At 43.6% G+C, this 23,086-nt stretch overlaps 1 protein-coding gene across 1 annotated transcript; it reads right to left on the bottom strand.

Annotated features, from left to right (window-relative positions):
- Nucleotides 1–6,341: 6,341 nt before the first annotated feature.
- On the bottom strand, nucleotides 6,342–7,136 carry LOC128708938 (uncharacterized). The gene is made up of 4 exons (XM_053803919.1): nucleotides 7,086–7,136; nucleotides 6,852–6,998; nucleotides 6,608–6,778; nucleotides 6,342–6,518 (listed from the first exon to the last, which is right to left on the bottom strand). Exons 1-4 carry the CDS (start codon nucleotides 7,134–7,136, stop codon nucleotides 6,342–6,344), a joined length of 546 nt encoding a protein of 181 aa, XP_053659894.1.
- Nucleotides 7,137–23,086: the final 15,950 nt, after the last annotated feature.

Here is a 23,086-nt window from a genome sequence, read left to right as displayed (position 1 = left end):
GATAAGCGAAATCATGAATCAAACCCTTTTCAAGCGGAGTATTTCCAAATAATGAAATAAATTGGCTTAAGCTTGACCCTTCACATTACAGCGTATGATATTTCATACGGTAAAATACTCTTTAAAAAAAAAATCTACTTTGATTAAACTTAAATTCTCAGCTTGTTGTTGATGGTATTAGATGATAATCAAAGAGCGCTTTTAGTGCCAGGAACATGTGGACGATTAATGCTGGTTGTGGAGGATTAATGCTGAGACAAAAATCGTGTACAATAATTGAGTCTCCAGCAATTTAAAATTGAATTTTTAAAGTAATTGTATATAGGTTAAATTTGTCATAAAATAATAATAGACAACTACTAGAATAAAGCTTTGAACACAGTTGGAGGAAAATGAATAAAGCAAAAATTTGAAAGCAGAAATTGAACTTTTGTTCTTCAGATATTTGTCCAAGCTTGAGAATTTCCTTTGTCTTATATTATCAAGTGTTTTAATTTCCTTTACGCTAGTTTAATTTCAACATCAGTAATATTCTAAATCCCGTGCTTCACGTGAACTATTCTTAATCAGAATATTGCCAGTTCACAATGTGTGATTAGCTGCTAAATCATGCTAATCTTCGTTGCAAACGTTAGCAAAAACCGTTTGGTGAGATTGCTCCATTTTATGTAACATTTTATTGCTTGATTATTGCCGGCAAAGTATTCCTTCAGCTGATAATGTTATTAAACACGCTATTAGTCGCACGCGACGAATCTCACGTAGTGAAAAAAAATGGAAGCAATTCTTCGCACACAAGAGCACACACCATGCCGCGCCGGGTGGCGTATGCGTGTATTTCAATCAGCGATGCCATGTACAACGTCACACGTACCGTCAATCTGTTCTCAGACACTTCTACAGGCATTGCAGCAAATTGTATCGCAAATTCAGAACCGGCATTCGGTCAAAAATCACGGACACATACACACACGCACACACGCAAATGCTTCAGTTACACATGCGACAATTAATTATGCAACGATCGCGTTAGTTAGCTGCACGACACACACGAGTCCATCCGCTCCCGGCGTGTCCTGGCGCTTCACCAAACCGCTTCGATCAACGCGCCGACGGTGTGCTGACTTACTGACGGCAAAACATGAAGCTGACATGTACGACGACAAATCAAAACGGCACTATGTTTGCAAAGCGAGCTAATTTCAGCTCCGCCCCTAGTATCCATTCCCATGTAACCCGGTACGTCCAGAGCCGTAATTTCCCATTTGGTGCGGGATTTGTTTGTGTCCTCAGCACGTACCGCACGTGTTCAGTTTTCCATGCTGTAGGCCTAATTCCCATCCATCAGTCAAGTGTAGGAGCGACACGTAAGGTTGAAGTGACTTCGGCTACTTCAAGCCAAATACAGACACGATCGAATGGAGTCTTCGCCAAAGCAAACCCTGTCCATATACAAAAAAAACTCACTCACACACACACACACACTAGACCCGAAGGAGCGAAACTGGATGTAGACGAGGTTCCTTTCCTTCCGGTCATCTAAGCAATTTGTCATTTTCCCTGATATACTGCCTACTTTCCGATTCATTCGTTCGGATTGCCCACCGCCATCGCCCACTGGGGCTGTTTTTATTGTTTCGCATTGCATGGTGTCCCGGTCGTGTGTCCTTGCCAGAGTACCGACCATGCGAACACCCGTTTCCCGTTTTTCCCGAGACGGTCACCATCGTTCGCTAGTCAGTGTCGCAATAAAACTTTCTTCCAGTCTGACCGTCAAGACACGACGCTCGTAACAACCGTTCGGTTCATCGTGCGTTGCCACTTCTTTGGTCGAGTGGATAAAGGGATTTCCTCCCATACACACACACAGAGCATAGTGTGAGACACGGTACAGAAATCAAGAGTGAGCATACAAACACTACACGTGGGGGCGGGCGAAGATGGGTACAGGTGAAGGCACAGTTACTTCGGGGGTGAAAGTTTTTCCTTCAATTCAATTATGCGGAATTGGCTCATCAATCATCATAAAATCTTCGGAATGTTTAACACTCTGGATTTTTTGCACTTTTTCCTATCTGGCGCACTTGTCTGGTCGTTGCGCAAGCTCGTCGCCCGTTTTCTGATCAAGCTGTCCCACGTGTTGGCAGGACGGAAAGGAAAGCCTTTTGCGAGACCCGTCCAACTTCGAACGCTGCGCGGCGTTGGGACGGTGCGGACGGAAGATATTGTGACTAAGGGGAATGTGTCATAAATAAATCATACCAGCTCTTCAGCATGGTTGTTTCCTCGATAGTTGCTTCCGCTGCGGCTGGGGAAGGTAGACGTGGGATAACACAGAAGCCAATACCGGCGGCGTGTACCGTGGTATAAGGACAGATTCCTTCACCACTGCCGATGGGCCGGAAGTTGGGCTAAGCATGATCCATTGCTAGCGATGGTTGCGATTGGGGTAATGGTAATGCTTGGATGGTTTAACACCTCCCGAGTGTCAGCTGAATCTTCGAGGACGACATGCACACAATATAAATGCTTAATTGAGGCTCATTGCTATGGCACGGTGGGTACAAATAAACAGGACGGATAATCTCGACGGTTTAATTCAGTTTTTGCCAACGTAAGTCCATAAATTTGAGGATGTTTTGCAAAAATGAAAATGAAAATCATGCAACTACTTAGGTCTCTGACCAGGTTAATCATCAATACCTAGAACCTACTGCACATTTATTTTATTATAGCAGTGTTGGCTATCTCGATAGCCATCTTACTACATCTCCTGGAAGCTGATCGTGATCTTTTTTGATCATGTCCCACGATTGTTTTAAGAATACGTTATGGTGCTATGCGATTGCATTTAGGGTAGTGTATTTGATAGCCAGTCTTCACGCGAAAGGACCGGTCCAAAATCCCATCCGGATCGGATTCCTCGTACGTAGGGGACAGAGCTACATGGTCAGTCTACGAAGAACTCTAGACAAAGATTGCCTAAACTAACAATTGTAGATTGTTGTAGTGCCGCTAAAAAAGATGTGATAACTTATAACTAGAGGTGCTCACAGTAAATAACTTCTAGGTGAATCTCAATTTCTAATTTACAGCTACTCATCCGGTCTTGACTACGGTAGCAAGAATTTGTATTCAAATACCGGTAAAATTAAATTTAGTTAACCCGCAATGGTACGGATGCTCAGCACGTACTTACACCGAGAAAAAGAAGTATAAGCATGAAACATGGAAGAACATGTATCCAGACATATTTCATCGCAGCGATCAGTGCTAATAATAAACTACTATATTTAATAATCTTATCTATCAAAACGCCAAATAGGATTTTTTAAAAAGTGACGTATACACAAGTTAATCTGTTTACTCTTTAAATCATTCCATAATGAAGAATAATCCATATAAATACAAGTAGCGTATGTATACATATAGGTAGAAGATCGATTCTATAAGACACGTTGTCGTCTGTAGTTCAAAAATTGTACAATACTCTATTTCAAGGAAATATAACGAACTGCAATTAAGTTGATAGGTGTTTCAATTCCAGTTTGTATAATATTTTTTTTAATACTGATTACCACCAATGCATGTATTGTCCTAAATATAATGCTTATCATCATTATATTTAGGACAATACATGCATTGGTGGTAATCAGTATTAAAAAAATCACGTATATTAAATAGTTAGTAAATGCTCAAAAATATACACTTGTTCCCTTTTGGTAAAAATATAACCCATCAAAATATGTAACAGAGCTACTCTATCTCTTCAGTCGCACAAAAATACAGTTCACATCACCCAAAGTGAAACTCATAAATATAGCATTGGTACCCAACGCAACACTTGGTCCCATAGTGCTGATTACGATGTCACCGTAGGGAGCATGTTTTCCTAATGCCCGTCACTTTTTACAAAGACCGTCGGACGTGGAGTAATGGCTTAAGTTCGCAAACGCGCTTTCAACGATGCGTTGACACGGTTCCGGACACCATCGAAACTTTTCCCCCAGGGTCTTCTGGGGACAGATCTGACTGGCAGCTTCTGGCGAGGGGGCACATTCAACCATATGGTAAACGGTGAACCAAGCGGATGCTCACTTTGCGAGTTTGGCCGTGTACTTGGATTTCAATTATTTATGAAAGAAATTATCCTTATTTATTATACTTTCCCAGTGAAATCGGCAACGTTTGGCCGGTCCGTTTCGGTGGTGCCTTTTACGGATGGATGATGTAATAAATTTACAAAACCGTAATGATTGTCTCCCGTCTGGTGTTATTTACTCCTTCCTTCGTTTCCCCAACCATTCCCGTCGGGGTGGTTTACTTTGCCAATGATACGCCAGGACATAACACAATCATATTGGTTTTCGTTACGCCCTGCGGTTTTTTGCTGTGGTGATAAATTTATTTTCATTAAATATTGTACTGTACATTGTGTTTTGGTATGTGTGTATCAATGGTGAGACCACGATCATTCCATTACGTTGACGGTTTTGTGACAACAATTTGTTGCTGAGCGTGAAATCGCACGGGCAGCGGTGGATGGTGGATAATTTCCGGCAGTGCAAATCAAACTGAATGGAATCGGGTTGCGAATGGACGCACTGGAGCATAACTTATTCGAGCGAAAGAAGAACAGCTCTTTCGTACGCTGTAAAAAAAAAACTTTAAACCTGTAAAAGGATGTGGTCGGAAAAATAACAAACCAAAAGCTAATGACCAATGCTACCGACGTTTACCTTTCTCTTAATGCCCGCTGGCTATGGGATTTGGCCAGAACGGGAATGGCGAAAGAGTTGCGATTGATTTATTATTACTGTGAAACCAACAATTCAACGAACGATGCAAGAAGATTCGTTTGTTCTGCTGTGGTTTACACTTAAGGATTATTTCTTTCCTTGCTGTAGCAAAATGTGTAACTGCAGAAGAAAGGATTGGTACTAATATATTTTCCACAGTTTCGTTGGAATGCCAATAGTGTCACGGTTGTGAAATATGTCCGTTCTGCTATTATGTCATCCATGGTTTAAAGAGCATGTTCCGTTGCTCCTATTTCGGTACTCTCTTACAACAGGAAAACTGTAGAATGGAAAATTACGAACAACTTCCATCCTTTGGTGGCAGTTGACATTCAGAATTATCTTGAAGTTAGGAGACACTGCTTTTTATTTTTTGCATTAATCTAATAATAAACTGCATCGCACGTGTGGATTAAGTAAACGAGATTAACGTTGATTGATGATTAAACTACAAAAAAACTGTAAAGCGTTTCCAACAATCCTTCCCGAAATGGTCACATGTGTTAAAGTATTGGAGGGAGCTTCTAAAAGTGTCTTATCTGCTGCATGAATTGAATTTTTCCCCGAGTTTAATGCTATCTGTCCGTCGTTCTTATGATGTAATCAATTATTCAAACCCTTGGATTATTTATCATAACTTTACAACATCCATTCTTCCGCCTGTCTCCCCCAACACACCACCACCTCTGATATCAATCCACAAACGCGGGTGTCGGATGTGTTTGAATCCTTCCGAGCGAACGTCATAGTGCTCTTACCCACCACTTTATGATTGATGGTTTTTAGCAGGGTAATTAACGGCACCAGGGGACGGAAAAACTTCGTTTGACTGCTGATTAAAGAGCAGTCAGTCGGAACGCTTTCCCATGGCTGGCGGCAATGATGATGGTGGAAATGCCATCATTCCCTTTGCTTTTGCTCCTGCTTCACCCAAGCTCCCCGATCATCTGCACATAAAAGGGATCGAATTCGCTAGCTTTCAATTATGGTTCCGTGGATTTCGGGGCGAAATTCGGTTGGCTAAGGCGCGAGGGCTTTCGGCGTGCGTCTACTACTGATGAAACGATAATCGCCAATGATGATAAGGTGTCGGGTGTGTTATTATTTTCAAGTTTTGTTACAGGCCTGTGTTCTTTAGTGGAGCTACTTTTTACTGTTGGTCGGTGGAATGGTTATTTCCGTAATTAATTTTGACCAGTCGCGGAACTAAATCAGATCTACGATAAATGAGAGCGCCCCGGGGGCAAAACTCTACAGGTTGGGACGAGTTTCAATTAAAGTTTAAACATTTCACACCCATTCAAGCTGAACAATAAATCAGCGTAAAGTTGGAAGATGTTTATTAAATTGTTTTCGCATCCTTCCAGCGTCCGAACTGAAAAGGCAGCCATGGCAGAATGCAGTTGAATTTGTTCTGTTACACATTTTGCAAGGATTTATTGGGGAAAAAAAGTTTGTTTTAGGACAAATAGTAGACAAACACCGCTTGAGCCATAATGAAGGATCGAATCAGAAACATCGAATCAGCGAAAGTAACCCTGCTTAGCTGGTGGCAGCAAACAGCTCGAAATCAATCGAGTACGCAAACAACATGGTCGGTGTTGAGTCCGGTGTCGGGTAATGGGTAGCCTTCAGCTCCATCTTGTACTTGCCGTTCGGAATCAGCTTCAGCAGCGGGCTTTCCGAATCGAGCGTAAAATCGTTCATCAAATACCGTCCCTGTGTGCGGTGCAACATGCAAAAAGCGTAAATAAATAACTGGGACCTGCCAGGGACCTAGTGCTAATGCCATCGGACGCCGTGCTTACCGGGTTGTAAGGGCACATGAGCGAGAAATTGATGAACTTGGTCGACTCTTTGGCGATGGTGCGTACGATCGGGTTTTCCGACATCACCGGATCGACCTTACAGGTGTCCAGATCGATGTTCACCATCGTATGATACTCGCCCTTGATCAAATGTTGTAGATGTGGAGTTACCTGTAAGGAGACGAGTACGAAAAATAAACACTACCCGATACGACCATCTTTTCCCAAGCCAACAACCACTCACAATGACGCTGCCCTCCACTTTCTTTGTCATCTCGACGTCGGCACCGAACGAGTACTTATCGTTCTGGCTTTTGATGAATATGTTACCGTGCATGTAGTCCTTGTTCAGCTCGTACTTGAGATTCTCGAACCTCACCACAGCGACAGACTTCGGGGGGTGGAGAGAGCGGAAAAATAAATGCGAATCTTCTTATCCCCAGTCGCAAAATGATAACATGCAAATGTCTAAACCTACCGTATCGATCAGCTGCACCAACAGCACTAGTAAAGCACACTGTTTAAACATTCTCGGGCCGTGGTTTTCCTATCGAACCCCGCAACGTAACAACAAACGATCACACTGCAGCGAACGGTGTTGGCGAACGGTGAATTTATAGCTGCCACTGTTATGATTACTGGATGCAGATAAGGATATACCAGCTAGCGGGATGCAGTAATTTGAATGTTGGAAAATATTTGTTTCACATACACAGATAATTGGAAGCATATTTTGGAACGTAATTGAAGATAAATTGAGCGAAAGAAAACGTTCAAATGCCCATTTAATTGTTGATTTAACGAAATTCACATTGAGTTACGTTAGCAAAGTGAATTGCGTTTAATCAAAGTAGGAAAAAACATTTAAGGGGCTGAAATATGATGCAATATTTCCTCAACTGAATGAACATTGTGTGGAAATGTTAAATAAATGTATTATACTACAAACACAAAGCTATTTGTTGCCCGTTCATCTAATCTTGAATGTAATCTATTGTTGAAAGTAAAATTGATTCTTAATAGTAGATTGTTTTTTCTCTGTAACATTAATAGTTGCGCAAATCATTGGAGCGTTTAATATACACACGCAAGTTTGAATGGAAATTTTCTCGGATTTTTTTTTAATTGCTCTGATCGAGAGATAAAAATTTTAAGCGAAACAACAGCTAGTTGAAATAAATCAAACCAGGGAAATTATAATGTCGAGCACAGTTAATTGCAGGTATAATTTTACTCCTGAAAAAAATTGGTTAAATGATTTTTTTAAAGGTCAGATTTACAGCCAATACACCTGAAGTTTCAGTTTGAGTTTGAACATTACGTGAAGTGGGCCAAAATATACAAAGTTTGAGAAACTTGGAGATGGTAGGGACATTGAAAGTTTTTTTAAATTAGTTTGATAACTGTTATATGTTTACAAAGTAGTTAACCTATTGAATATAGATGAAGTTAATCAGGCTTAACAATCAAAATTCGCTATCCTTCTGTTCATTTCATTTCAAATTCATTAACTAAGCATTTTCATCACGAGCTGTATGAACTCCTTTTTCATAGCACTTTCAAAACGTTAATTACCAGCTTTTTTTTGTTTTGTTAAGCGATAGAATGATACACATGACGCAAGTAATAAAATTTACCACTTAAAATGAATGTGCCCAACAGTTATTGATTTACAGGTTTTACGATTTGTGACCTTAGTTGTCCTGCATCATCTATATCTAATCCGAATGGTACCATCGAGACGCCAGCAATACCGCCTCTCGAGAATCTTCAACGACATCTTTTGACTTTCGTGCGCATATCCCAGGCACATTCCGAGGTGGCTCCGTGCGTTCCGTGGTTGCTGTGACAACATTCTCGTCGGCGTCGTCGGACAACAACGCGTCGAGTAATTAGCTACTGATTCTACCTGACGTGGGAGACAACATTTGGAAGATTAGATCTAAGGCCTCCGACGTAGGCGTCTTTGTCGTCGTCGTAGACTGTCGTATGGCTGTGTGCATGCCAAACTGCCAAGAAGGACGAACCGTGCGGCCGCCCTTCGAGTAAAGCTATCCTTTCCTTCGCGTAGGTAGAAATACCTTCCTTCCCGTCCAACCAGCCAGGTCAATCCCGGGACAACAACTTATGACGCTTAAACACACACGCAGTTGTGTGATGGCTGAAAGAGGCTACGGGTAAAAGGTGATGGCAGGTTGTTTATGTTTATGGTTGTTGACGTTTAGGACTCCAGACACAAACATACTTACTGTTCGGGACAAATATTGGAAAAGATTACACCGCAGGATAACGGTTATGCAGGATTGTGGTTCGAGGTCAACCTGCCAAACCTACCACGGGCGCAGGTAGAGGATGGAAGGACGGACCGGAATGTCGACGCGTGCTGTTGTGGTGGGGTCTTTATGCTAGGGCCGGTCGGTTATAATGAGGCGCCGTACCACAAACAACACACTAACGAAGCCCGAAAAGCTGTCGGATCCGATTTTCGCTGCCAGACCAGACGGGAAGCACGTTTTTGTTACGGACATGAGACATACCTCCATTGAGAACCGTTCGTTGATGCACGAAGGCATAGAGACAAAGGGATACTGCGAGCGACAATATTGACCTGACATCGATCATGATGGCTAACAACGATGGAAAGGCTAGGAGACAGAGCGATGGCGTTTCCCGTGTGGGTAAAACACTTTTTCCGGTACAGGATCGCAGGAAATCAGGTCACCGGAGAGTGCTTACCGTACAAGACTGAAACAATGTTTAATTATTTAGCATTTCCAATTGAATCAATCATGGAAATCAGTAGGTAGTAAATTGTCATGATATGATGAACGAATCACTCTGCATCATTTGTTTCCTGCTCCATCACCGTTTGCTCACATCACTTTTCGATAACCTTCGACCTTGGATGTATGGTTGTTATCTTAGGTATTCCGACGACGGTAGTAGCGTCAACGTACGTACCAGCGTTACGATGTTCGTAACCGGAGAAGAACGACCGGAGCCGTAGTCTTTCTGTTGCGAACAATAAAATAAAGCGAAAAGGTACGATTGTAAAGCAAGAGCAATTTTTATGTAAACCGCTCGCACTGACTGTTCCGGAAATGTAAAACCCACTCCATTGTACTCCTGCTGTGTCCTCTTCCCCTCGGGCATGTGTCTTTCCTTTGCAAATATCGCTGAAAGGCGCCTTATTGGGGTTGCTTCCTTCGTTGACCCTTACCAGTAGCTGGGATGCCTGATGGAGGCAAGTTGGACGAAGTTGGCCCATGATTGAAGGAAGAAGAAGGATTGTTTTCGTATTGTGTATGGCGTGTGTTTTGTGTATTTTGTTTCGGTTATTGAGAACGAGAGAAGGAAAGGAATGTAACGTTTCCTTGTTGTGGTCGAGTTCCGACTGTGCGCGAAGTGGAGTAGATAAGCGATGGTTTTTGTGTGTGTGTTTTTTTTTTGGCGAATGAAGACAGGAAATGGTTGGTGAAGTGGAGGTATGGTAGTGGCTGGCCCGCATTGGAGGAGAGAGGGTTTTATGTTTTGTTTCTGCCATCACGATTATGTTATGCCCCCGGATGAAGATGGCAGTGAAACTGACACGTTCGAAATGGCGACGACTTCCGGGCGACAACTGGCACTGAAGAAACCATCATTCTCCCGGCCGTTCGGGTATGCCGTGCGGTGTGTGTGTGGTGGGCTCAGTGTCGCTGGTAATACATTGCATGTCAATTCCTTGCGCTATGGGAATGCTGAAAAGCGAGATTTAAATTGAAGTGGCCAAGCACAAGTAGGGGCGGTGGTATCTATTCTTTCTGTTTGCGCTTGCATGTGAAATGGATGTTAGGTTTGGCGCTGCTGAATGCGCCAAAAACAGTAGCAAAATAAATTGCTACAACAATGCTTTAGACCAGAGGTTTTCTAAACTTTTAGGGGCAAAGAGCCTCAACAAACAATAGTAGCGTAGTTGAGTAATGCTGCACAGCACACTGAACATTCGTCTGATTGTAATATGATTTGGTAAAATAGTATAATTAATTAACTGAGATCACACAGCCAATATTACAATATTGCAACTTAAATAAAGCAAAATTAAAGACAAAGGCTGATTAAGCTCCTTGGGGGCCCTAAGCGGAAAGTTAGTTGGGGAACCACTAGTGGTAGTGATTGTCTCACTCTGTATCGACTATGGGTGTTCCGCTTCTGTTTAAAGGGTGTCGTTGTTTAAACCTGGTCTAATGATGTCTATAACAAACTAATAGCAGTAATTAATCCAATACTCAATTATAAATTCCAATTATGAAATGAATTCGTTTGTCTTCATTAACTTGAATGAAATATTGATGGCGCAAATGAAAATTCAACATGTTTCAACCACTGTACAACAGAACGAGAAAAATCTAGGCAGCTCGTAACTTCAAGAGCTGTTAAATATTAAGATTATTATTTAATTTAATTAGCAGGTAACGATTTACTAATGATCTACTAATACTCAGCATTCAAAAACTATCTTATACAAGAAGCATTTCATTCAGACTTGAGCTATTATTGCACGAGTGAAAGAGGTTGGCTTGATCATTTTTTCTTTTACCTGTCAACACTTTTAATCTCTCTTAAGGTATGTTAAGCCTTATTAATCTATTCGATATTTATTACATTCCTCGTCGATGATAATATTCCGACATATTGCAATCTCTACAGGAGTATCAAAATCAAGTTCAGAGATAATTGTTAAAGTAATATATCTTATAAAAAGTATCCCAATTTTATAAAAGAAAAACATTTAAATAATTGGTGTAAATTCTAGACAAAAAATTATACTATGCTCAGGTTGTAATGGTTACAAAAATTTTGTAATTGCCCGAATCTGAAACTTCCTCGTATCTTCGATATCGATCCATTCATGCAAAACCAACCATGTTGTTTTCATAAAACAAAACTACGCAACAAAACCTGTAAAACGAATGTTTTGCAAATATACGCGAAGAGAAGCGACAATATGTTGAAACCTTGTCTAACTTTGAAATCGTACTCCGTGTGGAGTTTTCGATCTCTACTTGTTCCACATACTTCCTGTTTATCATTATCTGCCCTTTGCATGTGGTCCCTTCCTTTTATAGTTAGTTGTTTTGTTTGGTTCCATAGCTGCCGCCCTCTTCGTTACGACCGGTTCTGAAGGTGCATTACTTGCAGACGCACCACACTGTACAAAAGCGTACCGCTGCGTTCGCTTTTGTCTCTGGAGACAAAACTATTGTAAGCGCGATACCGGTGACATTGTTCGTTTCAGATTACGCCGTGAGAAGGTCATTCGCTGGTAGAGGTCACACACGCACACTCTACTCATCACCCCCGGCGGTGGGCATCTTCGAAGATCAAAACACATCGTGCAAAGCGTTCGGTGAATAAATTCTTTCACCGACCCATTGGAACGGATCCGGTAAACTCGATGCTCGGTATTGTTCGCCGTGCAACGGTCCAGCGAACGCTGCGAACCGGAATGCGAGACCCGAACGATGCAAAGATTATCCCATGAAATTTGACACCGGGACAGATCCGGAGCGCGCTCTTGCGGACATGATTCACCTCGCGAATGATTTACGGCCACGGTCATGATCAATGTGGCCGTCAGTTGCGTGCGGGTTGACCAGCTTCGCACAGCGACAACAGCAACTACGGGCGAAGACTACGACGAAGACGCTGGTGAAAAACGATGAATTACTGCTAATTGCCATCCGAAATATGGCCGCAAAATCCGGTCAATCGCTGGCGACCACTGCCGCAACTGCTTTTCACAGAGCCTTGTATTTTGTATTACCTTTATTGCGCCACCGGTTATTTGGGCGAGATGTTTAATTTGCATTATCGCATTAAGTCTCAATGCTGCTCGGTGGTGGTGGTCTGAAGGTTCTGGCCATAACACAACCATGACCAGCGCAATGAATCTTCCCAGAAGCACACAGATTAACGCTAAACCTTGGATCACAATTAGCAGTTGTATAATGAAGGCATTTCTAACACAAGTCTACATTAATTCGTCAACAGTTGGCACTGTTATAGCGCGTTTTATCACAATGCGCCTGTCACAGCTTAATTAGCACGTAACTAAATCAAACGTTTTAAGAAAACCAACGCTTGTAACTGTAGTTGTTTTCGTTCGCTGAATTTAGATGTGAAAATGTGTTCTGACGTTTGAGAGAGGTTGAAGCTGTACTTTGATGTTTATTGTGTGCTGTGAAGTGTACTATAGTTCGTTGTGCTCATGTCAACTCCAAAAATTGGAGGATCTGGAATTAAAACCGGAAATTCTTCATACAGCCAAATCCAATAAAACGGATGTCTGAGAAACATTCAACAAAACATGGAGCATGCTGTCGCCGAGCAACAGCTTAAGGTTACTCGATAGAAATTTGAACTCAGGAACACTCGAAATTGCAACGGAAGCACCTCGGGAACAGACTGTTGCATGGGTAAGCAAACAAACCTACTTACCGGATTGGGTAAGCTGCGTTGATTGTACAAGAGTTTAAAACTATATGCTTTTTTATTTAAAATATATGATTTAGGGTCTATGAATGTGTACTATTTCAGAGTTATTGTCCCCAAAGAACATAACATATCAGTTTACGTGGTTGTCAATTATTTTTGGTTTCATGGTCGGTATGCTGTGAAGTAGTTTTGAAGTAAAGCATTCCTCGTAGAACTTATCATCCACCAGTACTGATACATTCATCAGTACTATTGTAAACGTTAACATGTTTGAAGGGTACCATGTCGCACTTAGCATAACCATTACGTCCCACCCCAATAACAAGCAGCAGTAACATTCGTTTCCCTCGGCATAAATAAACATAAGTTCATGGAAAACAAAAGCCAATCGTTATGTGTTGCCAAAGCACCAGGCCGGCATTTTCAGGGCAAAACATAAGTGTTGGTTGAGAGCACTCAAAAAAAAAAAGCCGAAATGGTCCATTGTTCCGGCTGCACTTCCATGTTGGTGACGCGATGCATTACATGCTAACTGTTACGATGCGTCATCAAGCGCTGTTCCGGTCAACTCCATTTCCGGGACCCGAGGGAAGTAAATTTCGTTGTCATCTTGCTGTACAGTGCAAAAGCACTGTTCAATACCGTTGGCTTAAATTCGTCTTGCGCTGGTCATCGGAAAGCCGATCCAATTTATTAGAAAGAACAACTAGCGGCAAAAAAACCTACACGTGCATACATTCGGCGATCGAATGACCTATGGTCAATGGTAAAGCTGCGGAATGTGCAGGCATTGCACAGCCCGCCATACAATGGACATTCCATTTTCTGATCGCTTCGAACCGTGCAAAAGGGCTTTGGCGTTCGATCTGGGGGGCAGATTTTTTCCTCTTTCGCAAAAGTAAACGTCCACCGGGTGGGGATACCACGATGACGACGACGACGACAACGGTCAAGCGGGCAACCGGTTGCGGCCATTGACTGTAAAACGTAACGTCATGGAACGGTGTGGCTTGCACGGTTTAGTTACGCCTTTCGAACGGTGCCATGCTGTGTTTTTATGCGTCCCACTGTATCACCTTACCCGTCCACCCGTCTCACTTGACCCACCACCCAGCTTCGGTTCGGCGACTGGCATATTGTAAAGATCGAACAATAGGGCACGACGCTTCGGTGAGCGGTAAAACACGCGGTTGAATAAAAAGCCTCCCGGTCGCTGGGGGAGAATGAAGTTCTCCCGCCTTTCCGCCCGCACTCTCTTTGTTGGTTGCCATTCCCAACGTCCCCTCCAAAAAAATACACCTCCACCCCCTGTGTAACTCAGCTGTTAACCTCACGAAAAGGCTAGTGTAACGAATCTAGCTAGTCACCCTAGTCACGTCTAGAAAAACGGGCACATGGGCGAGCAACCGTAACGAAAGTGAATTTCGGAGCGCACCAAAACAGACGAAAGCAACGCTCACGTTCTCGCTCGTTTCACCTCAGCTCACCAGAGTGAGATGCGTGGTGAGATGAGAGCGTTAACGCAATGAAATTCATTCACGCCACATCTGGTTCATTTCATCCCCTTAAATTCAACCCCTTCTTACAGTGCGCGAAAAGTGAGCGGTTTGTTTACGGTTTTTGGACGGTTTAGTATAAGTAGTTTCGATTCGTAGGCCGGATCATGATGATCTCGTCACCACCGCATTTCACCCACAATTATTAGGACTGATGAATCTCTCTCATCTTCGTCACACTTGAGAAGACGAAGTTTCGTGCCGTTGTGATTCGTCACACATGCTTGAGCTCGTGCTGCATGGATTTCAATTCCCCTTGTTTGGAAACGTTCGTTCCTTTTCTCCTGCGCATTCAAGTCACGCCAAAACATTCGCTCACATCTCACTGCGGAGCATTTATGCTGCAGTTCGCTGCATCATTTGCGGTATATTCTCTTCCGCTCGCTGTGTCTCATTTGGTTGTTTTATCACGCACCATCACGCATTTCGTGAAACCGTGTTCACTCACTATCGTTCACGTTCTCAACTCACAGAATGTAGAACTGGCTCAAAAAGCGTGAGATGAACAGCAACAATAGAAGAGAAAAAAAACCCGCACACACCCCGAAAAGCACAACAAACTCGAACGGTACGAGACGAACGAAGCATAACGAAAGCATAGAGCGCTCCGGAGGACCACTGTTCGAGGCGGTCGCTTCAGTCTGGTTGTCGCGTTGGTCGCATATGGAATAGACACGCAGCGCACAAGTGCACTCGATACCCCTACATCACGGGATGATGATGATTGTGACACACACATACACGTGGTACGTGTGTAACTAACGCGAGTTTTGAAGTGTTGAAGTTGAAACAGCAGCGAGTTTCGGGCCCATTGAGCCATTTGTTACGTACGCCGGACCGGATGGGCACGCATTTGCATTTCGTCCGAGCGTGAGTGACAGTTTTGGGGATTTGAATTGCCAAGTTGCAGAAGTTTGTTTCACTTTCCAAATCCAAAAAGTGCTCATATAAGTGAAATATTTTGAAGGTAAATACGGGAAAAAGAAGGTTTAATTGCATTGTAAAACTTGAAGTTTTAAAATTCTGTGTGGTGAAATATAGATGTATTTTAATATCAAGTGTTATCAATGCAGTAAAGGAATCCTACATTCAACAGCAATGCTCTGCAATTTCATGTTGATTGCAGTCAAACGCATCTAGTCCTTGCGTGTGCTGGACCCGAACGAATCAGCTGTTATTTGTTGTTGTGGTAGTGAAAAAACGTGAACAAAAGGTAGCAAACACATTAAATCCTTTTATATAATATATGTGAATGTGATAAAAACACAGCTTTGCATGATACGCCGAATTGTGTCATTGTGGTGTTAGCGGATTTCCGGATAATCCTCTGAGTTGGGGAGTAAAAATCGTCAGTATCAATTTTCCCCATTAGTCCCCCAGCCCAAACCACATTACGGTGCAAAGTTCCTCGATCGTTATGAGTGGTCGTTAATTTGTTGTGCTTATTTTATCATTCGTTCCCACTTTCCTTTCGCACCCCTTATGGGTTCCACCCGTTTGTATGCTCGCACCCAAAAGGCACTTCTTAACGAGCAGCGTTAAAGTCGCCAATTTTATCCCGGTGAAGTTATCCTTCCCATTCTCTGAATCACGCTATCCGAACATCCTGACTGTGTGGGAGGGTAGTGAAAAAAAAAAAACGAGAAGACCCTGGAGATGAGACACCGCTGAGACAGCATCGGCGAGCATCGTCAGCAGTAAGAAGCGGGATAATTAATTGTGCCATTAGTGCTAGCGGTGTGGCGTTGCGCGGAGTGTGCAGTGTGTAGTGATGCTGGCCGGATTTCTGCCTCGACGGTGCCAGAAAACGGGTGTGTGGTGCATTGGTGCGGAAACAGAGGGAGGGTCGGTGGCCATGTTTGCAACCCCCTAAAATTGGATGTGAAAGCAAATTTCCTTTCCGATACCCGTTGCGTGATCCGATGATTTCAAGTGCAAATTAAGGAAGCTCAGCATTATGTTTGCATATGTGTGTGTGTGTGTTTGTGTTTGTCTGTATGAGCGCGTGTGTTTTGTGAGAAGTTACACCAATGGGGTGAGGCAAAAATAACGATCGTTGAATAATAAGTGAAGCAAATGAAGTGAACGAGAATCGTCCTATTATATCTCCCGCGAGGAGCACGGCGTCCGGTAGTGCGAAAGGCAGATTGGAGGGCTTTGGAAAAGTTTACGAAAACATTCCCGTTCCAATCGAGTGCCAACGCAAACAATAGGCCAAACGATCGGCTTCCAGTGTGGATGTAAGTGACACAATATTTGCCTAACGTATACATACTCACACGCACACGCTCGGTATCTTAGCGGGTAGTATATTCCATTGGAAAACCCTCCCAACATTCCAAATTCTAACCACACTCGACCACAAACACCCAAACACCTGAGAACAGGAACCGGAGTTTAAGCCCGGTCGACCAAAATTACAAACTTTCCATCCGGCCCGGGTGGTGAACTCCTAAACTTCTCGGTGTCCTTTCTAACTGTGCTGGCCGGGAATCTCCCGGAAGGATACCGGCCTGGTAATCGTGTCAAGTTCGTCCTTAATTCAAAAGGCTTCGAAGGCTCGGCCGTACTGCTGCCAATTCGAGACAGGTCCTTGAGTGAAGTTGTCTCGGGTTTTATTGTGTTCGATAAATATTTCATTCCCCCCCCCCCCCCCCCCAATGAAGTCAAAACCTCTGCACTTCATTGCGTGTGGTGTTCACTTTTGCAACATCATGCCGGGTTTTGCGATACCTAATCCACACGCGAGGAGAACAGTGGAAATTGGGGAGTTTTGGGGAGATTGAGATTTCCCTTCCGGTATTATGCGGAGTAAAGTTTCGGTCAACTTTCCTTAACCTTAGAACTCGTTTGCGTGGCGTATTGTTTCTACGAATGAGAAAGTGATCTTTGTTGCAGGGACACCTTGCCGTGGAGTGCGCTGACAGCAAGTGGAGAACAGGTTGCTAGTCGGTGCTACTGTTGTTAAAGTTTTATTATTTATAGACCCGTACCCTTCATCGTCTCTAACGCAAATGGGTAGTTTTGCATGCACTTTGGCACAAATGGATATGTTTGGATGAACGGTGGTGATTTACAGCCAGGAAGGTGCTGTTGTGAAGTTGTAATTCAAAAAGTAAATTTAAATTATGACAACACAGCTTTGGAAGCAAAAAACAATATCTCGATTATTTCGCATTGTATGCAGCAGTTGGTAGAGTTTTTTGCCATTTGGGCTTACGGCACCGAATAAAATATCTAGAACCTTCTCAAATATCACATATTTTTTAAGGGTTTATGGGATAAAAAATACACATGGAGCAACCAATTCCATTCAAACAAACAAAGGGAAGTATTTTAACATTTCAACATTGTGAAAATGATACCAAGTCTCACAAAACATCACTCAAATGATGAAGCGTTTGGGGCTTTTATTGCTAAGGGAACTGTTTCCAAAGCTCGCCATTCTGGGACAAACATAATAACAGTTCGGCAACAACAAGGAAAAAAAGGTAAATCAACCGCTTCAAACATTGTTAGCTGCCTGTTTGACAGCTGAAACCACTTCCGGCCAGAATTGTACGTGCATCACAACCGTTAGACAGACTTCCACAACGCGGGAAATGCGCCCGGGATGCTGGTGTTCGCTGGCAGTGATGGAAGCAAAATAAATTGATATTTAAACAGCTCCTGATCCTTTGCCGGTTTCAAGAGCCCGGTCCCAGTACCGCAAAGCGTATCGAATTTATCGGTTGAGCAATTGCAAATGTGATATCGATTTCGGGCGCACTCGAATTCGCCCCCCGGGCGCAGCGACAGCCAACCAGGCTACGCGAGCTCTGATTTCAATGTCTCTGTGCCGTCGGTAATCGAATCGTTAACCGCGCTTCGGGAAGGCTTTTTGGGGACAGAATTTGGGTCCGGAAAGTTTCCATACCTACGCGTATGGCGCATACCATTGTGTGGCAATTCGGAATTGAGATTTAAATAGATGAATTTGGCAAAATTTCTTGCAGTTGTTCGGGCTATTGAACGCTGTGAGTCGTATAGAAGCGTACGAAATTTAGGACAAGATTTATGGCGCGGAGAAAGATTTGCGATGAACGTGGTATTCATACTGCTAGAGCACGGTTTGAAGGAGCTTTAGGGGTTTTGTAAAAGGACTTATAGCGTACGTCATGAAGAACCTACCGAATCTTGAATGTGTATGCAGATTATCGGAAAATGTTCGATGGAACAACAATTGCTGGAAGATTGGAAGCATTTCTTTGATCACAGATTGAGGAGAATGAAAGGAAAATTTAGTAAAAAAGTTGCCATGGAAGTTACTATATTTCCTGCCCGGATATCTGTGAAACTCTCATCAACATGCACACGAAACTATCTCCCTCAAACGTGCTATAATTTATGCTCCCGGTGCGTTATTGCAATTAAGCTCACGTTGCAACACCAAACCGCGCAACATTGCTCCACTGCCCAAGAAAGCTATTTTGATTAATGGCTTCAAGAGCTAACGCTGTCCGGATTACCGGTAATTGGTGACGTACAAACCGAGGGGAACATCGTACATCATTCCGTTTTCTTGAGACACGGCACTCAAACGCTCCGTTCCAGGGTTTGTTACAGATCATCACGGATAGCGTCCTGCAAGGGGCGACACATTGCCACACGCCATGTTTCGCGACCCTGTTGGTAACAGCATTTGGCATTTACCATCGCGGCACCATCCGAAGCTTAATCGCCTTGGACAGCGGCTCTTTTGCGACCGAATTTCTCCCCTTACGCGGAAAACTCTTAAGCATTTGCACACAAATTAGAATCGCTCCGGCCGGGCCGCAGTGTTCCACATCCACGGGTGATATTGAGCGACTTCTTCGGTAACTTTGGTCCGAAAAACTTTTCGGACTTCTCGGTGCCCGCTTCATAAAATTTCTCCCTTAGCCCTTATTTGCTTTACACCCGGGTATGTCGCGTCATCTTTGCCAGGTCGCCAGGAAGGAGATCTTACGAAAGTGAAGTTTTATGTTTTGCTCCGAGCGCAATTAGATTCAGCGCAATATTCGCGCATTTGCAATTTTCTCGGTCACCGCGGTGTTGGCTTTTTGCTGCCTTCTGAGACCATCCGAAGGGAGAGTTCCTGACTGGCTGTGGGATGTGGTCGGCTGGTTTGAGGTGTAATTTTTCGGTTCTGTTTTTTTTTTTTTTTTTGGTAGCCTCCGGACATTCCCTCGAGCTCGTTACGTTCACGGCATTAATCTCCGGTTCGTGCTGGCTGGTTCTTCACGAGAGGCCGCTTTAATGCTACTTCTCAACACTCAATTGAACTCCCACACAGATGAAGTGCTACCGAGGAGGGTGATGTTATTTTTCTCCCCAACTGTAATAAGTTAACCATGACTTTCCGCTGTCATTAGACGATATCTTCCAGTTTTGGTGTGGAAGGTCGAATATTATTGGATAATAAATGACCCACTCAGCTATTTTTCAAGGAAAAATAATTCCAGAACATTCGAAATTTCGAGTAAAAGAAAACAGAGCTTATTGGTATTTATCTTGTGTGGGAGTATTTTTGGTACATTGAACAACAACAGCATCATTCTGTTTAACATTCTTCCAGTTCATATACCAGAAAGTAACAAGCAAGTAAACCATGTCCACACAGCCGAATGGATTCATATATTCATTAAATTTTCAGACGATGAGCACATCTCCGGGTTTATTGGGAAAATTATTGCACATCTTCAGCATCCGCCCACGGGGGCTTTTACTTCCCCCACCGCCACCATTATTTGCTCAAGCTTTAAGCGAAAGAGCTTTAATCTAATTACCGTTTAATGTAGCTCGTTGATTCCCTGCGTTTTCCCACGCGAAAACTCGGCACATGCTTGCTGTTTGCAGCGAATCGATGCTGTATTGATGAAAAGTTTGTTTTATCTTCATTCAGCCCAAGGCCCGCGTGGGCAGGCTATTCTCCAGGGGGCAACTAGGAGGCGGACGCGCGAGGCGAAGATAAACGACCGTTTGGCCCGTTATGTTTTGCGGCCTAAGGCGATTGGGGTGAAAAACACCAGACGCGCAGACCATCTTGCATCAGGTTGGTTGATGCGAAAAGTTTCACCTTCGATCGTTCGTTTCCGAAATTTGTAAGCGTACCAGAGGCCGAGCATGGCCAGGGACAAAGGATGGATGTTTGCCGTCGCGTTGATGAATTCCGTCCGGAGTTTTGGTGGAATGTTGGCCTGGTATCTTCGTCCTTGGGGAGTCCGTTGGTTCACCAGCAGCGGGTTTCCTTTACCCCCTTGACCCGTCGACTCGGGCCGCGGGAAAGTCTGGAATGGGAATTTCCCCACCGAACGGTCCACTTCCCGTTTCGCTTTGTCCCGTCGGACAAATTCAAATGCGGCATAAAATAACATTCGCCTTGTCATCGGATGATTGTTTCGTTCGTTTGTTTGCACGTCGGCCACACGTCTACGCGTTACGTTTTCGCGATGAAAATGTCGATGCGGACCGACATGGTTGGTGGGCTGTCGGTTGTCGGTACACATTCATCCGTCATTGCCGACAATGATTGCGGGGCACTGCGGGGATCATTTCCGCGCGGTAGAAGAAGTATAAGAAATTTGATTGAATTTCGGTCACCCTTGTGAAATTGATTTCCCAGCTCGATCCCTTCCGATGAAGGCGTTGGCTTTCGGGGGTTCCTTGCAAGTTGCCGACGTGACGCCTCGGGCAGTGTTTGTTGAGCGTTAGCCCCATGGTCGGGGAATCCCTTTTTCGCCAGTTTCTTGCCTTCTTGAGCAACAACCAAACCCGGCAAGTGGTGAATTGCTGTCTGAAACGACTAAACGAATCGACATCGGGTGAGTCGTGCAATTTAATTACTTTCCATTGACGATTGTGTGGGCGAAGCTAAATTGATGTCGTGGCAAAGTGGTTGGACGAATGCCTTCCCGCTAAGACGAATAGACGATTCGAATCGAAGTCTTTTCCGAGAACTTCCAACTCCAACCCCTTTTGCTTCCGGGCAGTTTTGTTCTGTTTCGTTCATACTCGGCCAGCAGACTGAACGATTACGTTCGTAATAAATGTCACCATTTTCCGCGGAAAAACCACCACCATTGACTTGCTGCCTTCGGAGAGATTCACCAGCAACGATACGGTTTCGTATCGGGAAGTCTTACTGCCTAGGGTAATCGATTGGACGACATGGAGCTGTTAGTCAACGGTAACGATTACAAGACGTTTTACGACACGTCCCCGTACGTATTAAGGGGGTACCATTGCGGCCCGTTCGATGATGGCACATAATGGCGGTGATCTGGTGGTGCCAGCAAGTCTCCAAGAGTGGTTTTAATATTTCACACAGCGCAATCGAACCGGTCGCCGATGAACGGGATAGTCTTCGGTTTTACGATTACGGTTCCGTAGAAATGGAGGCCGGGAAATCATCGTTTACAATGTTGCCCGTTTGCCGGATTTTTCCTGCGTTGTCCGTCTGTGTGCGAAATAGCACGAGTGGGTACTTAATGTGTATTTTGTTTTTGCAGTCTAATAGAAAACCTTAGTCGGCATGTTCCAAGAATTTTGGCGTCCAATTTGCAGCCGTTCGATCGGCCACCTTGCGAATGTGGTCATGGGAAGGATTTCAGTTTGTTAGAGTAGCCATTAGTGGATAAATTATTGCTAGGGGATCGTTGTAATTCAAGTGCAGTACATTCACCGACCATTGCCTTTTTTGTGGCATGTGATTGAGGAAACGAAAAGAAATGATTGAAAGGGAAGCTCCAAATTGTGTTCAAATTATTTTGCGATTGAATGTCTCAATCGATTATCGTAATCAGATGGCTTTTTGGGTAAATTAATGCGAGGCGCGAGAATTGTTTGAATTGTACCATTAACATGATTCTATTAAAATGTCTACCCCAAGTACTTTAACCCCAAAAATAGGTGTGAATTTAAACACGAACCGTTCCTACCGTACAACGTACACAACCACAAACCACCGCAACCTATTGCCAAAAGGCGCTGTTCCACGCCACGACACACCGGTGTCGAGTTTGTGGCTGGTGATTAAAGAATAACAAGTCGCACCTCATTACAAACCTTTTGCGGTAAACGACACCTACCTACACATTGTGGTGATACAAATTGATGAAAAATGATTAACAGCACGATACAACCGGGCCACAAGCTGTACTGTGTTATCATTAGCGGTGCACAATTACGATTCCTGTGCGTACCCCGAAAGCGAAGGGCGTAACGTTACGAAAAGTACAATGTAAACATTCGGCACAGGATCGGCGGGTGATGATGATTGGCAGGGAAATGAACTTAAAATGGGGTGCACGTTTAATAAAATATTGTTTTTATTATTTACTCAAACACTGTAGGATCAAAGACAATACACTCAATTTGTTTGTGAACTTGTTTGTTTGTAGGGGTTGCAGTGTGATTGCCCATTCCG

The sequence above is a fragment of the Anopheles marshallii genome, chromosome 2 (genome assembly GCF_943734725.1).
Source record: "Anopheles marshallii chromosome 2, idAnoMarsDA_429_01, whole genome shotgun sequence".
Lineage (NCBI taxonomy): Eukaryota > Metazoa > Arthropoda > Insecta > Diptera > Culicidae > Anopheles > Anopheles marshallii.
This window is presented reverse-complemented; position numbering and strand designations above follow the sequence as displayed.

Excerpts from the sequence above, each read along its gene's own strand:
- LOC128708938 (XM_053803919.1), bottom strand. The coding sequence starts at position 7,136 with ATGTTTAAACAGTGTGCTTTACTAGTGCTGTTGGTGCAGCTGATCGAT. Across the intron at positions 6,999-7,085 it reads TGGTGCAGCTGATCGATACG|TCTGTCGCTGTGGTGAGGTT; the intron begins GTAGGTTTAGAC and ends CACCCCCCGAAG. Across the intron at positions 6,779-6,851 it reads AAGTGGAGGGCAGCGTCATT|GTAACTCCACATCTACAACA; the intron begins GTGAGTGGTTGT and ends GTCTCCTTACAG.